General features: G+C 37.7%; 1 protein-coding gene across 4 annotated transcripts in view; it reads right to left on the bottom strand.

Moving 5' to 3' along the window:
* SMARCAD1 (SNF2 related chromatin remodeling ATPase with DExD box 1) overlaps positions 1-9,747 on the bottom strand; it is an 88,364-nt gene extending 78,617 nt beyond the window's left edge. Inside the window, exons 1-2 of one of the 4 annotated variants that reach the window (XM_081051701.1) lie at positions 9,618-9,747; positions 8,746-8,984 (exon numbers count right to left, since the gene is read on the bottom strand). In XM_081051701.1, coding sequence (XP_080907827.1) covers positions 8,746-8,935 — 190 coding nt within the window. In that variant the 5' untranslated portion in view covers positions 8,936-8,984; positions 9,618-9,747. Of the gene's footprint in view, positions 1-8,745; positions 8,985-9,279; positions 9,505-9,617 lie in introns of those variants that run through there. The other 3 variants (XM_081051702.1, XM_081051703.1, XM_081051704.1) reach the window with 3 other exon arrangements.
* Positions 9,748-20,507: the final 10,760 nt, after the last annotated feature.

The following is a 20,507-nucleotide window of genomic DNA, read 5'->3' as shown; positions in this document are numbered from 1 at the left end:
CCTCTAGTGCTAGAAGCAGAAGGACAGCAGTGTCAGATCAAAAAAAACAGAGTAATTGTAGTTCTGAGAACAGCGGCCCGCAGCCACAGACTCACAGCCCAACTAGTTCCAGCGAAGGGGAGGGAGCTGTGGAAGTGGGACTGGCTGTGGTGGTGGTCACCGCCATTACTCTGGGCCACCTCTCATAACCCACCCAACCCCTGTCCACACTGATCTAGGCAGATCCCTGCAAGGGTAAACAGAGCCACTGAAACACGCAGGCTTTGAATTTGGTGCAGGAAGAGCTTCAGAACTTCAGAAGCTTTCCACATCCCCCAACGGAGGCAGTGACCTGAAACCCAGGCAACCTGCTCACAAAAGATAAGTGCACCTTCTAGGGAATCTCCCCACTGTGTGAGAAGCCGGGAACAGTGCAGAGAAAATACAACATTACAGTGTGAGAGAGAATAAAAGACTGCAGTTGGAGAGAAAATAAAGCATTCTACCAACACCTCCTGGAAAGAAAAGGAAGGCCCTCTTCCTACCAACCTGTTGCAGAAGCCACTCCTGTAGATGTCTAGGAAGAGAAATAATAATTCACTAACTGCCATGAATAACCAAGGTAACATGGCAGCTCAGGAAGAACATGAAGTCTCCAGAAAATGAACTTAAAGACACGGAAATATGTGACTTAAAATGACAGAGAATTCAAGATTGCAGTTCTGAAAAAACTTAATGAGATGCAAGAAAACATAGACAGACAATTTAATAAACTCAGAAACACAATCAAAGAACATGAACATTTTACGAAAAAGATTAAAATCTTAAAAAAGAACCAAATAAAATTTTGGAGATTAAAAACTCAAGAAAACAAATGAAGAATGAAACAGCCAGCTTAGGTAATAGAGCTGACCAGATGAAAGAATCAGTGACACTGAAGATAGAAATCTAGAAATCACACAGATTGAAGAAGAAACAGACTTAACAGTTAAAAGAAAAGAAAGAACTGTACAAGAACTTTCTGAGTCCATCAGAAAGAGCAATATAAGAATAATGGGCATACCAGAAGCAGAAGAAAGAGAAAAGGGAACAGAGAGTATATTCAAACAGTCGACAAGAACTTCCCAAACATGTGGAATCCTCAAAAACTGAATCCTCAAATCCAAGAAGCAAATAGAACACTTAACTACCTGAACCCCAACAGGACTTCTCCAAGGCACATTGCATTGAACCTGTCAAAAATTAATGAAAAAGGAAGAATCCTCACGGCAGCCAGGGAAAAGACGACGGTGACCTACAAAGGAAAGCTCATTAAGTTGTCATTAATTTTTCAGCAGAAACTCTACAAGTCAGGAGAGAGTGGTCTCAAATATTCAAATTATTGAAAAAGAGAAATTATGAACCCAAAATAATATATCCAACAAAGATATCCTTTAGCAAAAAAAAAAAAAAAAAAAAAAAAAAAAAAGATATCCTTTAGCTATGAAGGAGGAATAAAGACGTTTCCAGACAGATAGAAGCTGAGGGAATTTTCTAACACGATCTGCACTATAAGAAATACTAAAGGAAGCTATTTGACCAGCATAAATAGGGACAATTTGTGACAACAAAAACATAACGGGGGAGAGTAAAGGTCTGAACTGACATAAGGGAATGGAGAAAGTAAGTATGTTGAAGAAAATGGAATACTCTAAATAGGAAACTTTTTTATAATTTTTATTGGGGAATATTGGGGGACAGTGTGTTTCTCCAGGGCCCATCAGCTCCAAGAAGTTGTCCTTCAATTTAGCTGTGAAGGGCACAGCTCAGCTCCAAGTCCGGTTGCTGTTTTCAATCTTTAGTTTCAGGGAGCGCAGCCCACCATCCCATGCAGGAATTGAACCAGCAACCCTGTTGTTGAGAGCTCTCACTCTAACCAATTGAGGCATCCAGCCACCCCTCTGGAACCTCAGCAGCAGCTGCTGTCTTCAATCTACTAGTTGTGGGGGGGCGCAGCTCACTGGCCCATGTGGGAATCGAACCAGCAAACCTGTTGTTCGGTGCTCGCACTCTAACCAACTGAGCCATCCGGACACCTGAAACTTTCTTTTACATAAACTTAATGGTAACCACTCAAGAAAAATCCAGAACTGAAATACATGACATAATAAAACAAGAAACGGGGAAAATCATAGAATACCACCACACTGAAATAATAGACAGCAACAAAAAGGCAAAGAAACAGTGGAGACAAAGTCCTACCAGAAAACCAAAGATACAATGATAGGAAATCTTCATATAGCAATAATCACCCAAAATGTAAATGGGCTGAACTCACCACTAAAAAGGCAGAGTAGCGATTGGATCAAAAAACTAACCCAACCATCTACTGCCTCCAAAGGACACATCTCAAGGACAAATATAGACTCACAGGAAAAGGGGGGAAACACCCTCCAAGCAAATGGTATCCAGAGAAAAGCAGATGCAGCGATACTGATGCCAGATGAAACAGACTTCAGGATAAAGAAGGTAACAAGAGACAAAGATGGACATTTCATAATGATAAAGGGGAAGCTATACAACAAGAAGACATAACAGTGATCAATATTTATGACCCCAATCAGGGAATACTGAAATATACCAAGCAACTACTAACAGAACTAAAGAGAGAAATTGACCAAAACAATTATAGTAGGGGACCTAAATACATCATTGACAGCTATGGATGGATCATCCAAACAGAAAATCAATTAAAAAATATGAGTCCTAAAGGACGCATTAGATGAAATGGACATAATTGACATTTATAGAGCACTTCATCCTAAAGCATCAGACTATACATTCTTTTCTAATGTACATGAAACATTCTCAAGGATAGACCATGTATTGGGAAATAAAACTAGCCTCAGCAAATTCAAGAAGATTGAATTCATACCAAGCATATTCTCTGATCACAAGGCATTGCATTTTGGATATCAACTGCAAACAGATAGCAGGAAAACGCACAAAAATGTGGAGATTAAATAACATACTCTTAAAAAATGACTAGGTCAAAGAAGAAGAGGAGAGATCAAAAGATACATAGAAACAAATGAGAATGAAAATACATCCTTACAAAATTTTGGGGATGCAGTGAAGGCAGTTTTAAGAGGGAAATTTATATCATTATAAGCCTATCTCAAGAAACAAGAAAAATCCCAGATAAATAACCTCACGTTAAACCTTAAAGAACTAAAAAAAGAACAAATGAAACCCAAAGTCAGCAGAAGGAAATAATAAAAATCAGAGCAGAACTAAATGAAATAGAGAACAAAAAGACAACAGAAAAAATTAATGCGACAAAGAGCCGGTTCTTTGAAAAGATTAATAAAATTGACAAACTCTTGGCTAGATTCACTAAGATAAAAAGAAAAGACACAACAAAATCAGAAATGAAAGGGGAAGTTATCACAGATGCCACAGAAATACAAAGAATCATCCAAGAATACTATGAAGACCTATATGCCACCAAATTCAATAATCCAGAAGACATGGACAAGTTCTTAGAAATATATAGCCTTCCCAGGCTGAATCACAAAGAATGGAAAAATTTAAATAGACTTCTCACCAGGAAGGAAACAGAATCAGTCATCTGATACCTTCCCAAAAGCAAATGTCCGGGACAAGATGGCTTCACTAGTGAATTCTACCAAACATTCAAAGACGATCTAGTACCTGTCCTACTCAAACTCTTTCAAAAAAAAGAAGAAACAACACTCCCTAACTCATTTTATGAGGCCAACATTACCCTGATACAAAAATCTGGTAAGGGGGTCGGCCCGGTGGCTCAGGCGGTTAGAGCTCCATGCTCCTAACTCCGAAGGCTGCCGGTTCGATTCCCACATGGGCCAGTAGGCTCTCAACCACAAGGCTGCCAGTTCAATTCCTCGAGTCCCGCAAGGGATGGTGGGCTCTGCCCCCTGCAACTAAAATTGAACACGGCACCTTGAGCTGAGCTGCCACTGAGTTCCCAGATGGCTCAGTTGGTTGGAGTGCATCCTCTCAACCACAAGGTTGCCGGTCCAACTCCCGCAAAGGATTGTGGGCTGTGGCCCCTGCAACTAGCAATGGCAACTGGACCTGGAGGTGAGCTGCACCCTCCACAACTAACACTGTAAGGACAACAACTGGAAGCTGAACGGCACCCTCCACAACTAAGATTGAAAGGACAACAACCTGACTTGGGGAAAAAAATAAAAAGGCTTGGAAGTACACACTGTTCCCCAATAAAGTCCTGTTCCAATAAAATCTTTAAAAAAAAAAAAAAATCTGGTAAGGATAACACAAAAAAAGAAAACTATACACCAATATCTCTGATGGATACAGATGCAAAAATCCTAAACAAAATTCTAGCAAATCAAATGCAACAATGCATTAAAAAGATTATACATCACAACCAAGTGGGGTTCATCCCAGGGGCACAAGGATGGTTCAACATATGCAAATCAATGTGATACACCACATAAACAAAAAAAAGACAAAAATCGTATGATTATTGCAATAGATGCAAAAAAAGCATTTGACAAAATACAACATCCACTTATGATTAAAACAGTAAATATGGAAGGAGAATACCTTAACATAATAAAGACCATACATGACAAACCCTCAGCTGACATAATTACCAGTGAAAACTAAAGTCCTTTGCTCTATGTTCACGACAGATAGGAACATGACAGGGCTGTCCCCTATCTGCTTTTCAGCATAGTATTTGATGACCTCGCAATCAGAGAAGAGAAAAAAATAAAATTGGGAATGAATAAGTTAAAAATTGTCACTTTTTGTAGATGACATGATGCTATATATATAAAACCGTAAAGATTCCATCCAAAAGCTATTAGAAACAATAAACGAATATAATAAAGTTGCCAGCTATAAAATCAACATACAAAAGTCCATTGTATTACTATATACTAACAATGAAATCTCAGAAAAAAAGAAAATGAATTCCTTTTGCAATTGCCAACAAAAAGAATAAAATACTTAGAAATAAACCAAGGATGTGAAAGACCTATATACTGAAAACGACAACATATTTTTAAAAGAAATTGAAGAAGACACAAAGAAATGGAAAGGTATTCCATGTTCATGGATTGGAAGAATCAACATAGTTAAAATGGCCATATTACCCAAAGCAATATACAGATTTAATGCAATCCCCATCAAAATCTCAATGGTATTTTTTAAAGAAATAGAACAAAAAACAATCATCAGATTTGTATGGAACCACAAAAGACCACAAATAATAGTCAAAGCAATCCTAAGAAAAAAGAACAATGCTGGAGGTGTTACACTCTCTGAATTCAGCTTGTACTAAAGTGCAACAATAATCAAAACAGTATGGTATTGGCAGAAAAACAGGCACACAGACCAATGGAATAGAACTGAGAACCCAGAAATAAACCCACATAAATATGGACAGATAATTTTTGACAAAAAAGCCAAAACCATACAATGGAGGAAAAACAGCCTCTTCCATAAATGGTGCTGGGAGAATTGGAAAACCTCATGCAAAGGAATGAAACTAGACTGCTGTCTGCCACCATGTACCAAAATTAATTCAAAATGGATCAAAGACCTAACCATAAGGCCTGAAACAATAAACTGCACAGAAGAAAACATAGGTACTAAACTTATGGATCTTGGGATCAAAGAGCACTTTATGAATTTGACTGGAAAGGCAAGGGAAGTAAAAGCTAAAATAAATGAATGGGACCATATCAAACTTAAAAGCTTCTGCACAGCAAAAGAAGCCATTGACATAATAAAGAGACAACCAACTGAATGGGAGAAGATTTTTGCAAACAATGCCTCCGATAAGGGACTAATACCCAAAATATACAAAGAACTCATACAACTCAACAACAACAAAATATCCCATTAAAAAATGGGCAGAGGACCTGAAGAGACATTTCTCCAAAGAGGACATAGCTACAAATGGCCAATACACATACGAAAAGATGCTCAACATCAATAATCATCAGAGAAATGTAAATAAAAACCACAATGAGGTATCACCTCACCCCAGTTAGAATGGCTCTCATCAACAAGACAAATAGTAACAAGTGTTGGAGAGGCTGTGGAGAAAAAGGAAAGTTCATACACTGTTGGTGGGAATGCAGATTGGTGCAGCCATTATGGAAGGCAGTGTGGAGGTTCCTCAAAAAATTACGAATACAATTACCATATGACCCAGCAAGCCCTCTCCTGGGTATCAAAAAAGTCTGAAAACATTTATCCATGAAGACATGTACTCCAGAGTTCATTGCAGCTTTCTTTATAGTGGCCAAAACACGGAATAACCCAAGTGTCCTTCAACAGATGGTTAAAAAAGTTGTGGTGTACATATACACAATGGAATACTATTCAGCCCTAAGGTGAAACAGTACCATCTGCGACAACATGGATGGATCTTGACATTATAATGCTAAGCGAAATAAGTCAGACAGAAAAGTAGAGAACAATATGACTTCACTGATATGTGGTAAATAAAACTGAAGACAACAAAAAAACAAGACGAACAAATGAAGAAACAAAACTCAGACAGACAATAGTTTAGTGGTTACCAGAGGGTAAGCGGGGAGGAGGGTAGTAAATGAGGGTAAAGGGGATCAAATATATGGTGATAGAAAGAGAACTGACTCTGGGTAGTGAACACACAATGTGATATATAGATGATGTATTACAGAATTGTACACCTGAAATATATGTAACCCTCTTAACAATTGTCACCCCCATAAACTTTAATTTAAAAAAAAGTCACCTTTTTTCATTTCTACTGCTGTTATTCAGTTTGCATTATAAAAGCTTCCTAAGAAATTTCTCTCCCTTCAAGCCCTACCCTCTAAAAATATACAGTACTCACAACTGCTAGACTGACTTTTACACAACTTTCTTTCATCATTTTATCCTTCTACCTAAAATTTTTAATGGATCCCTAGTATCAAAATGCAAAGTCAAAATTTAGCCTTAGTTTTCAAGATTCTCCAAAATTCACAGTACCATTTACAATAATGTGTTTTAAACCAAAGCTCTCTATTCCTAATAGGATGAATTCTCACCACTCCCAGACGAACCTAATTTTCATATTTTCCAGTGTCATGAAGACTAACTACAAGATTCCTTAAGTCCCAATAAAAAGGAGTGAAGTCTCCTCACACACAAAAAATGGTAATGCAAAAAAGCATCTGCTGATTAGAAAAGGCTATTAAGAATTTTACATTACTAATGTTGATAAATAACTAAAAATTCCATTGATTTCCAGTTTACAAAGTGCTTTTACTTTACAAATGAAGAAATCATGGATCTCAGATTTTAAGTGACTTGTTCAATGTCACATTTAACTAAAACGGAGAAGCAGAGGCTTCTAAGGACTCAAAATTCATGCCTACAATCCTTCCCTTCCCTTCCTTAACTATGTAAGAAACACACTAATGCATTTACTGTTAAAGTAGTAAAGTACCTGGATGTTTAGACATTAACTATAGCATGTTATGCGAATCAAATTATCTGTTTAAAGAATAAACACAGGGATATACCTCCTGTGCTTAAAATCCTTCAGTGCTTCCCCACAGAATTCAGACAAGTTCAAAACCCTTTAGACAAAGCCTTTCAAAATCTGACTTCTAATTATCACTTAATTCAATCTACTATATCATTCCCCATGTTCCAATTACACTAAAGTATTTAAAAATTTTATTCCATAACTTATAGGGATTCCGCCATCACTCTTACATTTAAATAGAAGAGTACCAAACAAAACAGAGATACCCAGGGTTAAGCTAAGGCATACATTTTACCAATCTCGTCAGGGCCACATTAATCTAAAAGCTGCTTGTGAAATACTGAGTTTTGCATTTAAAAAGGTATTACAAAAATAAACATTAAAACTTCTTATATCCTTTTCACCGTTCATCAGAAACTGTATGTGTACGATTAAGTTTAAGCTCAGGAATTAGACTGCTTGCCTCTGAGTTCTGGTTCTACCAACTGCTTAACAATTTAATCTCCCTGGGTCTCATTTCTGCAAAATGTAGTTATCTAGTAGGACTGCTGTGTAAATTCAATGAGAGAATATGAAGCACTAAGCACTATGCCTAAACAGTAAGAATTCAAATACATTCTAAATTTTTAACTGCCCAAAGAACATAGATTAACATGGAAATGCTAATTTTTGGCTTCTTCTCAAATCCTATTATCCCTAACAATCTGCTGGAGGTTAAAAATGGTTCATTCACCATGAACAATACCAATTATTCTTGAGCACTCAAAGGATCTCCAGGAAGTAGTGGCAAAATCTGAATGTGATCTTCATTTGTTCACAGAGACGGTCTGCAGGCACCTTGGATAGTTTAGCTAATCATAGGTGATCAATATTTTTGGAGAAATACTGGAATCAACTTAAATGTCTGTCCAAATAACTCGGTGATAAATAACCAGGTGATTCATAGGACTGAATCGCCTACTTCCTCTTCTAGTAGCAACCACTCTGACCTAAGGATAACCTACATTCTGACTTGAACTTCCATCATAGGGCCATTTTCCAAGAATAAAAGTAAAGCTTTAATGGATGGACACTTAGTTGGAGATGCACGAGGTCTATGGCAGTCCCCAAACTGTATTTAAAAAGGGCACGGTGGAAAACAATGCATTATTAGGTATAACATCGAGAATAAAAACATCACTTCTGCCTTTCATCTTTTAAAAATATCTCCTGATGCTACATCAATTTGCATCATTGTAACTCACCTGTTTTTTCAGTTATATCTGAATCAGGGGTGCCTGCCCTGCTAACTTCCCCTTCAGCATTCTCCTCTTCAGCACTAAGAGAAATTGGTGAAGAAGGGCCAGGCTGGGAGGGTTGAGGGGTTGCTTCAGGCGCTTCCTCAAGCTTACTCCTTTTTTCAAAGCGAAAACGGTCCAGGTTGAACAGATTCATATTGGTAGAAACCACCACCCTGTGGGGTTGGCAGTTTTAAATGAACTCTCTGCAGGGAGAAAATAAAAAGAGAAAAAGAGGCCATGAAAACAATACAAAACACAAAGCCGTAGCAGTTCATTCCCAAGGCAATTAAGAGCCCGCAGATGTGCCAGAGGCTCAGCATGGCCATTATGGCTGCGCTTCATTGTTAGGCCACAACGATCAGAAGGTGGACCAGGGGTATCCCTTTTTTTTTTTTTTCTTTAATTTTTCCACTGCTCTTTTTACGCCCCTTCGTTCCCCACCCCCCACGCCCCTCCTTCCTCAAACCACAGGCTGACCCTCGTGCAACCTCCTCTTACCCCAGCACGCGCGGGCACGTTCCCCACTCTAACCCCCCGGGGGCCGTGCGCCCGCCCACAGTAAGAGGCTCCCTGCCCTACGGTGCACCCTGCCTCGAGAAAGGACGTGCCAGGGCCCGCGCCTCGACACCGCGGGGACACAAAGGGGCCAAAGCAGGGGAGCGGCGGAGGCCGTGCTGGCGGGCACCCGCCCGGAAGTTGACGCGGCGCGATCCCAGCTGAGAGGAAGCGGATAGGATCAAGACAACAGAGGGAAGGTTCAGAGGTGGGCAGTGTGCCGCGGCATCTGTTTCAATGCTCGCTCGCCCGTTTTCTTTCTTTCTTCCTTCCGTACTTACAGTCTTGCAGTCTTGGTGCGATGTAACAAAGATTGGGGGGGAAGAAAAAAAAAAAATTCCTGGCTTGCGGCGACGGGAGCCGGGCCGGGACCTTCCAAAACAGCACGGAGAAACCCCACGAGCGCGTAGTGATGACGCAACACGCAGCCTAGGCTTTTTTCTTCCCCAGCGACGCGCCAGCGGAAAATGTCTAGGCGCGCGCTGTTGTCATGGTAACTCGTACCCGCCTCTCTGGGAAGAGCGCTTGTGGCCTGTTTCTCCAGGTTAGCTAGAGAGTTGTTAATTAGAACAGTGATAAACAGAACAATGACAATAAATAGCATAATAATATATAATGTTTGATGTTAAAATGTATATTTTATGTAAAATATAAATAGTATCATGATAATATGCTAAATGTTTTATGTGGATAACCTGAACCCTTAAAGGAATCCTGTTTTTACGAAATAAGGAAATCGAGGCCTGCAGATGTTAAGTACTTAGTAAGGAGTAAAAACCCAGATATGTTGAGCTTCAAAGCATATGAACTGCCTCCCTCCCCACTGTCGTCTGGGTTGTTCCTAGAGTGGAATATGACAGTTCACCTATCTTGATGGAAATAATACCTTAAGAATATCTACTCCTGTTGTGCTAACATTAGACCAAGGCAGTTTGGAGTTATAATTTGATCCTCTTAAAAGGAATTACTACAAATTATCATTCTGCCAAATACGTTGGTCGCTATAAACTTAAATTCGCATTCTGTCTTATAAATCAGTGTTTCGAATTGTAACACTAACCCATAGGTTTGTCAGATGTGGATACGCTTACAAAACAAGTGTCTGAACCTGTAAAATTCAGGATAAAAGCCCGAACAACTGGGATTTCCATTATACCTATCTTTGATATCCCATGAAATGCTCTAGCTTTTTGCATGCATGTTAAATGATGTAATCAAAGGATACGTTCAACTTACAAATAGTAAATTATTTTTGGTGATGAAGAATATTTCCTTTAAGATCTCTATTATCAACTTGCAAATATACAAGACAGCATTATTAACTATAGTCACCATACTGTATATGTAATTTTAAAATATTTGGTTTGTATTCAAACAGATCTAACATTGAAAATGGATTTCACTAGTGAACGACTGAACAAATTATATATAACTTCTCTAAGCCTTAGTTTCCTCATCTTTTAAATATAGTTGGTGATGACGCAGGGCAATATTCTGCAGCAGTCCTAACCCCTTGACATTTTTGTACAGCTGGGGCAAGAGTGAAAACAGAGACCTGCGTACCAAATATCTAAATATTTAACTAGTATAAATACAGTTAAAAATGTAAAAACAAAATATTCTATTTTCCTATTTTGAAAATGACCTGGAAAATGAGGATGAATTTAGAATTCCTGTATGTCAGACAAAATACGGGTGATTCAAGGAAATCGATTGGCCCATGTATCCTGGCTTTCCTGTGTTACCTCCACTCCCACTCTAACACTGTTATGGGCCTTGCTCTCATGCATATGGTCACCCAGCTCAATTGTCCAATTCTGACCCCACCTAGAGTTGCCATATTTGTTGGGGGGAAAAAAAGAAGGATGGTCTGTTAAATTTGTATTTTAGATAAACAACAAATACTTTTTTAGTATCAGTGTGTCCCGTGCAATATTCAGAACTTGCTTATACTAAAAAATTATTTATTGTCTCTCTGATATTCATTTTAACAAGATGTCTTGTATCTTATTTGGCAAACCTACCCACGCCCCACTGCTTAGTCACCTCTTGGGCCTAGGGGCCTTTTGCTACATGTTAGGCCTAAGGATATTGATACTAGGAGCACTGTTGGCCATCAGCAGGAATGACTGGGGAAAAGTCACTGTTAGCTTTCTTGGAGTTGTGTGAACAGAGAATTTCAGAGACCAGGTATATAAAACCACTGTCTAAAAGTTAAAGCACACGTTCTGAGTTAATATGTCTTCTCATCCCCACGGATTCCTTGACCTTTGGGGTGGGGCACAGCTGGAAAAGAGCTAGATTGAGCCTCTAAGGCACTAGGTCCTATACAGGAACCACTCTTGCCAGTTGTAAAGATGGGGTGGTTCTGCAGCATTCTTTAAATAACCTGGGAGGATTGGAATAGTCCATGTTTGAAATTTTGCTTGATGGTGGATCAAAAGGTTGAGAAAGTATATAACAAGTACCAAAGACTGCCATAACAAAATATCACAGACTGGTTGGTTTACACCAGAGAAATTTATTTCCTCACAGCTGTGAAGACTAGAAGTCCGATATCAAGGAGTTGGCAGGGTTGACTTCTGCTGAGGACCATGAAGGAAGGATCTGTTCTAAGCCTCTCACCTGGAGATGGCTGTCTTCTCCTTTACATAGTCTTCCTTATGTACTTGTCAGTGTCCAAATTTCCTCATCCTAGAAGGACACCAATGTTATTGGATTAGGGCCAACCCTAACGACTACATTTTAACTTAATTATCTCTTTAAAGGCCCTGTATCCAAGTAGAGTCACTTTCTGAGATACAGGGTTAGAACTTCAACATATGAATTTTGGGGGGGACACCATTCAGCCCATAATAGGGACAAGAGAGTGGAAGGATTCTCTATATGGGCCCTGAAATCTTCTATAATGATAGCAGGAAGTGGGGCTAAAAAGCCAGTCCTCTAATTTTTTGTTTCCTTCTGATCCAAAATATGGCCATTTTCCAAAGGGCAGTCCTTGGTTCTCTACTGTCTTTTCTTTTCCCAGAGTGGACTTATTATGGTGGTGACTGAATATGTTTGTCAAATCTTACTCAACTGTAGACTTAAAAGGGGTTAATCTTACCATTTACAGATTATAACTCATTAGACCTAACAATTTTTCAAAGTAACTAGGAAAATTTAATTATTGATATGGAAGAAGTGGAAAACCACCTTTCCCCCTAGAATGCAGATGAAAAAGGAGATGAAATTCATGAGATTTAAAGAAATGATAAATATAGGAGACAGGGAACTGAGGAACAGCCTTTGATTAATTAATATAATTAGAGGAAATAATACACATGTACAAAATGAATAATGAAAAATATAATAGAAAATGTTTGAGCTCTCATTAGTCTGCAAGTGAAAGAGCGCACTGAATTCAAGGCAGAATCAATTAAGAGAGGCTATGAACTGAAAACATGCTGAAGAATATATATATACATTTTTTAGTTTGAGGAATTTAAAAAATGTCTTGCAAGAATTTTTTTTTTTTACACACACACACACACACACAAAAACCTAACAGCCTACAAAGGGACAAAAAATCAGTCAAAATTTGTTCGTTAAACTAAATGCCAAAAGGTAATGAGGCAATATCTACAAAGATCCAGAGGGAAAGTATTATGACTTAAATCACATATATGTCATTAATTTATGAAAGAAAAAAAAACAATTTCAAACTTTTAATTCCTGGAAAATATATTTCCTTAAAATGTTTCTGAAGACATAAATCCAGTTGATAGGGTCAAAAATGAAGATTTCAAGAACAGAGAATTCATGGTGTAAAAGTATTCTGCTGAGATAAACACAGATAGGACTTAATAATTATAAATATGGTGTATTAGCTTTTTGTTGCACAGCAAACAACCACAAAATTTGAGTAGCATAAAACAATAAGCTTGATTAGCTAGTATAGTTTAACTTCAGGCTACAAAGCCTATCTACATGCTCAATAAATATGTGTTGAGTAAATGAATGATATTAATAACTAGATAAAGTGCCTAAGTATACAGATAACCACAAAAACATTTTACAATAAGCTGAAGATCTTCAAAATGATACATGCTATGGAAGAACAACATGAACTAGAATTTAAAAATCTCAGGAAAGAGGTGATATAACTTAAGAAAGGAAGAGAAGTAATAGAAAAAAAAATCTTAGAAATAAAAATTAACCTAGATGTAACACACAGATAAATGTAAGAGATAATGCCTTAAGAGAAATAGAGGGTAGAAAGGGAAAAAAACTAAAACTAAAAATACAAAGGTAAATAGATTTCAAGAGAAAATAATGAATATTGAAGATAAGCAAAGAAGATCCAACATAATTACAATCGGAGTCACTACAAAAGGAAACCCAAGCAAAGAAGTGGAAGAGATAACTCAAAACTGTAATTCAAAAAATTCATTATAAAGATTTAAAACTATGTATTAAAAGAGAACATTGTTTATCTAAGCATATAAACCCAGATATCCAACACCAAGACATATCCTAGGAAAACTTAGACTTTAAAGAAAAACTTTAAAAGTTCCTTGAACACTTAGACAAAAGCAAGCAAGTGACTTACAAGGTAAAAAAATTATATTATCATTACAGTTTTAAGAGCAAGTCTTTATGCCAGAAGAAAGTCGCATATTGTATTTAGAAAGTTCAAGGAAATAAAATGTGATCCAAGGATTTTATATTGAGCAAAAGTGCATTTCAAATACAAAGGCACAGATAAACTATTAACATAATGGAAGAACCCTGTGGATATTGTTCTCCTGAGCACTCCTGAAGAATTCTATTAGAGAATGAGCTTCATAAAACCAAAATGTCTGTAAAGACAGTGATGTACGAACAGATATTGAGCATTAACTATGTTGTTATTTGTAGAACAAAGACATTATGAGGTTTAAAAGAAAAAAAATATAGCATATAATGCTTATATGATCTGTTAATGCACACCTGTTAAAATAGAGACTGGTAGGAACATGTGAAAGAAATATTTCCTAACTATACAGTAATTTTATTGGAGTAAGTGTCCGAAATGTCTTTCTTACCAAAAAGCAAGGAAGTTATCGAAGACCACTGACATCTTGTCTAAAAATCCAGGGGTCAATTTGAAGAGACTCCCACTACTGACCCAAACATGGAGCAATTTGATCTTCAGTAAGATTAAAAATTGCAATTTTTTGAAAACCTTCAAATGTCCTTAAATCCATGAGTTAAGGACATGGTTTTTTTTTTTTTTAAACTGGTTGTCTTTGGAGAATGAAAGGAAGACAATTTATTATCATGAAAACTGGTAACTAGCGGAAAAGAATCAAGCTTTTATTCTGCCTTTACTCTTTGAAGGGTTCTACTAGGTAATTAAACAATAGATGAAGGAAAATGTCTCTTTATAAAAGTATTCCAACTAGTATATGTGTGAGAAAGAAATGATAACATTTAAATCAGTCAGCAAGCCTGGCCCAAATTCCTGACTTAACAAAACCATGAGATACAATAAAATGTCTATTGTTTTAAACCACATTTTTTGGTTGTCTGTTATGCAGTGCTAGATAATTGGAACATATCCAAACATTTTTCTACATCTGTGTCTGAAGTGTATTGATACTTCAAGTTAGAATTAAAATGTTCCCTGTTTTCCCATCTTAAAATACTTTGACTCAGCTACTGTCTGGAAATCTTAGACCCATGTCCTGTTCACCTCAAGTTTGGAGTAGCTGAGTTCAAACACCCCTCATTTAACATACTTTGTTTATGTGTCCTCATACTTTCTCTCTGCCTTCTTTGCCAGAAGAATTATTTCCCACAATAATATCCAATTCCTCTTTCTCAGTAGTATAAAGGAGATTAAAGGCACCTCTTGTTTAGCAATATATACTTAATTACTGAAAAGCATTATCACTTCTAATTTAAGTGAACGTGGTTTATGGGACTCAACATGATAATTAAAATGATATTTCTAGAATATAGACCATAAAGCAGAACTTTCTGAATAGTACTATTTAAAGGTGGTTGTGGGCACAAAGCCCCAAAAAACAGTTTCCAGGCTCTCGGCCTCACATAGAAAGGTGCTGGCTCGGGTAGTAAATGGCCATCAACTGTGATCAGATGGCCAGCAGCTGTGGCTAGTTGGCCGTCAGCTGTAACCCGTAAGCCATTGGCCACTAATATAACGGCTGTGGCTACGCTAGCAGGAAAGGAATGGGGGCTAGCAAGAAGATGGTGGCTGGCAAGTGCGGACTGCTGTTAGGCAGATTATGTAGATCCTGCTTCCTGTGTCTCCAGCCCAGCCGCCAGCGAGAATATATTGGTTTGACTCCCCTACTTATGGCTCCATGGGTGTTCCTTTTTGGCCTTACTGTGTCCTGCGTTCTTGGGCGGAAAGTGGGAGTTGAGACCCTGCACGACAAATGGCGCAGCGAGCAGGGTTTCCCGCACGACAGTGGTGACTAAGGTTTCAGAAATAAAATAATTGCTTTAAGAGTCCCAATGGGGAATGAATTCACTTTTTAAATTAGAATAAATATTTATGTAGGACTGCTTGATGATTAATTTTATGTGTCAGCTTGACTGGGCTAGGGGATGCCCAGATAGCTGGTAAAACATGATTTCTGGGTATATCTGTAAGGGTGTTTCTGGAACAGATTAGTATGTGTGATTTGGTAGACTGAGTAAAGAATATTGCCCTCACCTATGTGGGTGGGCCTCTTCCAACCCATTAAGGGCTTGAATAGAACAAAAAGGTGGAAGAACGGCAAATTCACTCTCTCTGCTTCAGCTGGGACACCTATCCTCTCTTGCCGTTGGACATCAGCATACCTGTTCCCAGGCCTTCGGACTTCTGTCTTGGACTGGGACTACATAACCAGCTTTCCTGGATCTCTAGCTTGTAGCGGGACTTCTCAGCCTCCAAAATGGAGTGAGGCAATCCCTCATAATAAATCCCTTTCTGTATATACATATCCTTATATATACTTATATATATCCTATTGGTTCTGTTTTTCCATGGAACCCTGACTAATAGAGCTGCCAAGATTGTTAATTACCTATTAGTTTTGAAATCGGCTCAATGAAAATGTTTGATAGAATCCACAAATTTCTTTATTAAATAGGAGGAAAGACTTTGTGGGAATTTAAAAAAATTTTTTTTTGTTTTATATTTACCAAAATAAAATCATAAAGCAATTCAAGGAAGGAGCAACCCTTCTAAATTTGGATTGAATTTAATAAGAAACCAAACAAAGTAATAACAGCAACAGAGATTAAAAATGAGGTTTGCAAAGCTGGAATCCTTCTTAACTTGATATCTTAAAAATATAAACCACACCTGGTTGGTAATGGAAACTTGTGTAAACTAATCTTACCTCCCACACACACATGTATGAAATGGAAAAGACAAGATACCAAATCATGAAACTAAATAGATCTTTCTTCCTTGGTAAAAACAAACTAAGCCAAATATTACCAATAAGTAAGCAAATGTTTCTTTTCCCAAAGTAATCATTCTTAATATGGGGAGATAGAAGGAATGGTCATGCACCTCTTTTGAGAACCTGATTTTTAAGAATCTGTGGAATGCCTTCCAGAAAACTGTATATGCACATGACAGACTACATAATTTCAGGAGGTTTGTGGAATCCTTAGTGCTCTGAACACTTCACATTAAGAAATCCTGACAAAGAGGTCTTCAAACTTCAAAACTGGTGGAATCCATGGTGATTCCATCCCTGCATGTGCCTTTTACAACTTAAAAACTCAAGTAACTGCCATTACTAATTTAGAGGATGAAAAAACATATTGAGTATTTTCACCTTTTTGATAATTACCTGCTGTAATTTGCTAACTACCATAATTGTGGTTCTGGAAAATGGTAAGATTTAAATTCTAAATACAGCATATAATGTTTGATTTTTCTGTAACTTCCTATTAAAGAGCATATCTTATGTTTTATCTTTCCTTACTTGATTATTTTCATCCTATTTCCCCCTCTTCTTTACTACTTATGTGTGTCTTGCAATTGTCATGATACTCTGAACTAGAAATTTGAATTTACACACACAAGACTTTATATTTTTCCCCCGGGGTTCTTGCAATTCAGTTTCTTTAGGACATTGTGTCATCACCATTTTGTTGTTGTCTACACCCACAATGTCAGGATGGTATTTGATACATTGAATCATTGAACTTACACATTGAGATCCAAATTTGACCACATCTGTACTTATGGCATTTCATTTTTGTTGTAGCAATTTTTACCTTGAAGGTGTCCTTATATATGGGGTCTGACAATTAAGTTCAAGAACTCATCCTAGAAAAAGTGCTACATACCTCATTGCTAAATGTCACTACAGTCACCTTTGAAGTACTCCCCTTGGGAAGCTATGTACCAACACCAGTGCCTAGTCCACCCTTCAAAGCAATTTTGGAACTCTTTTTCTGGAATGGCCATCAGAGCTGTTGTCATATTACCGTTGAAGTCCTGAATGTCATCAAAATGTCTTTCAATATTTCCTTTATCTTCAACTAAAGAAAGAAGTCGTTGGGGGCCAGATCAGATGAGTAGGGAGGGTGTTCCAATACAGTTATTTGTTTACTGGCTAAAAACTCCCTCCCAGACAGTGCCTTGTGACCTTGTGCATTACTGTGATGCAAGAGCTTCTTCAGGACCATTTTTGCACACACGCTTCTCATGCCAAGATTGTCAGTTAAGATTTTCGTGTTTCTCTATGTTTATTTGGTCTTCTATGCTTCTCGCAGTCAGCCGATGATTTGGACACACAATTCTATGAATTTTTGCAATGTTTTTTATCAGTTCTGCTTGTTACTGGCATCCCTGACCGCTCTTCATCAGTGACACGTTCTCTCCCCTCATAAAAACGTTTAATCTATTTGTATACTGCTGTTTTCTTCATGGTACTATCTGCATAAACTTGGACTAACATATCCCTGATTTCACTTCCACTCTTGCCAAGTTTAACAAGAAATTTAATGTTTGCTGGTGGTTATAATTCAGACATTCTCGCAACGGCACCAAAAACACACAACAATAATGGATGCCACTCAGCAGGAAACTGCAACATTTCAGCACAAACACAGCTGTGAGACACTGATATACCAAGTGTCTCATTTATATATGAAACCTTACCGAGCTGTTTGTACAGTTCTGCCAATGTAAACGCATGGGGGCAAGTTTGCGAACTTAATTGTCAGACTTCATGTCTATCTGGAAGGGTCTTTATTACTCCTTCATATCTAAAGGATAACTGCTGGATATATTATTTGTGGCTGGTAATTTCTCTCAATAGTTTCAATATTTATTCTATTCCTTTTTAGCTGCAGAGTTTCTGCTGAAAAAAATCTGATGATAATCTAGCTAATGGGCTTTCGTTTATAGCTTACCAGGTAATTATTACAATTTTTAAAGTAAGGATTTTGGAGAAAATGAATAGACTGAAGGTCTACTGAAGTTCACATGGGATGTTCTAATAGTTTAAGTAAGATGCAACCAGGATAGTGATAGTGGAGACGGAGAAAAGGATAGATTTTGAAATAAAATTATAAAATAGAATTGGCAGGATTTGTTGTGCGTTTGAGATGTGATGGATGGGAGTCTTGGCTGGGGGAGAGGAGAATTCTGGAATGGACAATGAGGTAGATGTTGACTCCCCTGAGATAGGGAATAAAGGAGGAGGATGAGGAGGAGGGGCTAGTTTGGGGGAAATGATGAAATCACCTTTGGATAATGACAGTCATCAGTCAGGATTTCTGGTACTACAAAACCTATCATGATAACCACATCAGATGTAGACCTACTTGAAAGGCCACCTATTTTTCCCTAGGTGACATTTTAATGTAGTTCATAATTAATTGTAAAACCAAGAACTATACCACTTACAAATGCATTACACATACAACCCCCACAAAGAGCCCAATGAAATAATTATTGGACAAGCTGATGGTTGCCAGAAGAAAGGGGGGGGTTGGAGGTGGGGCGAAAAAGATGTAGAGATTAAGAAGTACGAACTGATAGTTATGAAATAGTCATGTGGATGTAAAGTAAAGCATAGGGAATATAGTCAATAATATTGTGATAGTATTGTACAGTATTGTATTGAAGTGTGTCGCTTGCAGGCAGCATATGTAAGCATCTTGTTTCTTTATCCACTCAGCCACCCTAACTTGATTGGAGCATTTAATCCATTTATATTTGAAGTCATTGTTGATAAATATGTGCTTATTGACATTTTATTGTTCATAATTATTTTATCTTTTTCTTCTTTGCTTGTCTTAAAAAAGTCCCTCTAAGATTCCTTGTAACATTGGTTTGGTGGTGATGAACTCTTTTAGATTTTTCTTGTCTGGGAAGCTCTTTGTCCTTCTGTTCTAAATGATAGCTTAGCTGGGTAGAGTAATCTGGGTTGTAGGTCCTTGCTTAGTCAGCACATTGACTATTTTGTGTCAATCCCTTCCGGTCTACAAAGTTTCTGTTGAGAAATCAGCTGACAATCTTATGGGCGCTCCCCTAGAAGTCACTAATTGATTTTCTCTTGCTGCTTTTAGGATTCTCTCTTTGTCTTTAATCTTTGCCATTTTAATTATAATGTGTCTTGGTGTGGGTCTGCTTGGGTTCATCTTGTTTGGGACTGTCTATACTACCTGGGCTTTTATGTCTATTTCCTTCACCAGGTTAGGAAAGTTTTCCATCATTTCTTCAAATAGGTTCTCAATCCCTTGCTTTCTCTCTTCTTCTTCTGCTACACCTATGATGTGAATGCTGTAATTCTTGATATTGTTCTAGATGTCTTTTAAACTATTCTCTTTTGTGGGGGGGGGGGATTCTTTTGCTTTTTTTCCTGTTCTGATTGGGTGTTTTTTGCTACCTTGTCTTCCAAATCTCTGATTTGATCCTCTGCTTCATCTAGTCTGCTGGTGATTCCTTCTAGTGCATTCTTCATTTCAGTTACTGTATTCTTCACTTCTGACTGGTTCTTTTTTACAATTTCTATGTTCTGTTTTATGCTTACTGTCTCTCTTTTGAAGGTCTTACTAAGTTCCTTGAGCATCCTTATAACAATTGTTTTGAACTCTATCTCTGGTAGGTTGCTTGCATCCATTTAGTTCTTTTTCTGGAGTTTTCTCCTGTTTTTTTTTTTTTT

This window comes from Rhinolophus hipposideros (genome assembly GCF_964194185.1).
Source record: "Rhinolophus hipposideros genome assembly, chromosome: 1".
Classification (NCBI taxonomy): domain Eukaryota; kingdom Metazoa; phylum Chordata; class Mammalia; order Chiroptera; family Rhinolophidae; genus Rhinolophus; species Rhinolophus hipposideros.
This window is presented reverse-complemented; position numbering and strand designations above follow the sequence as displayed.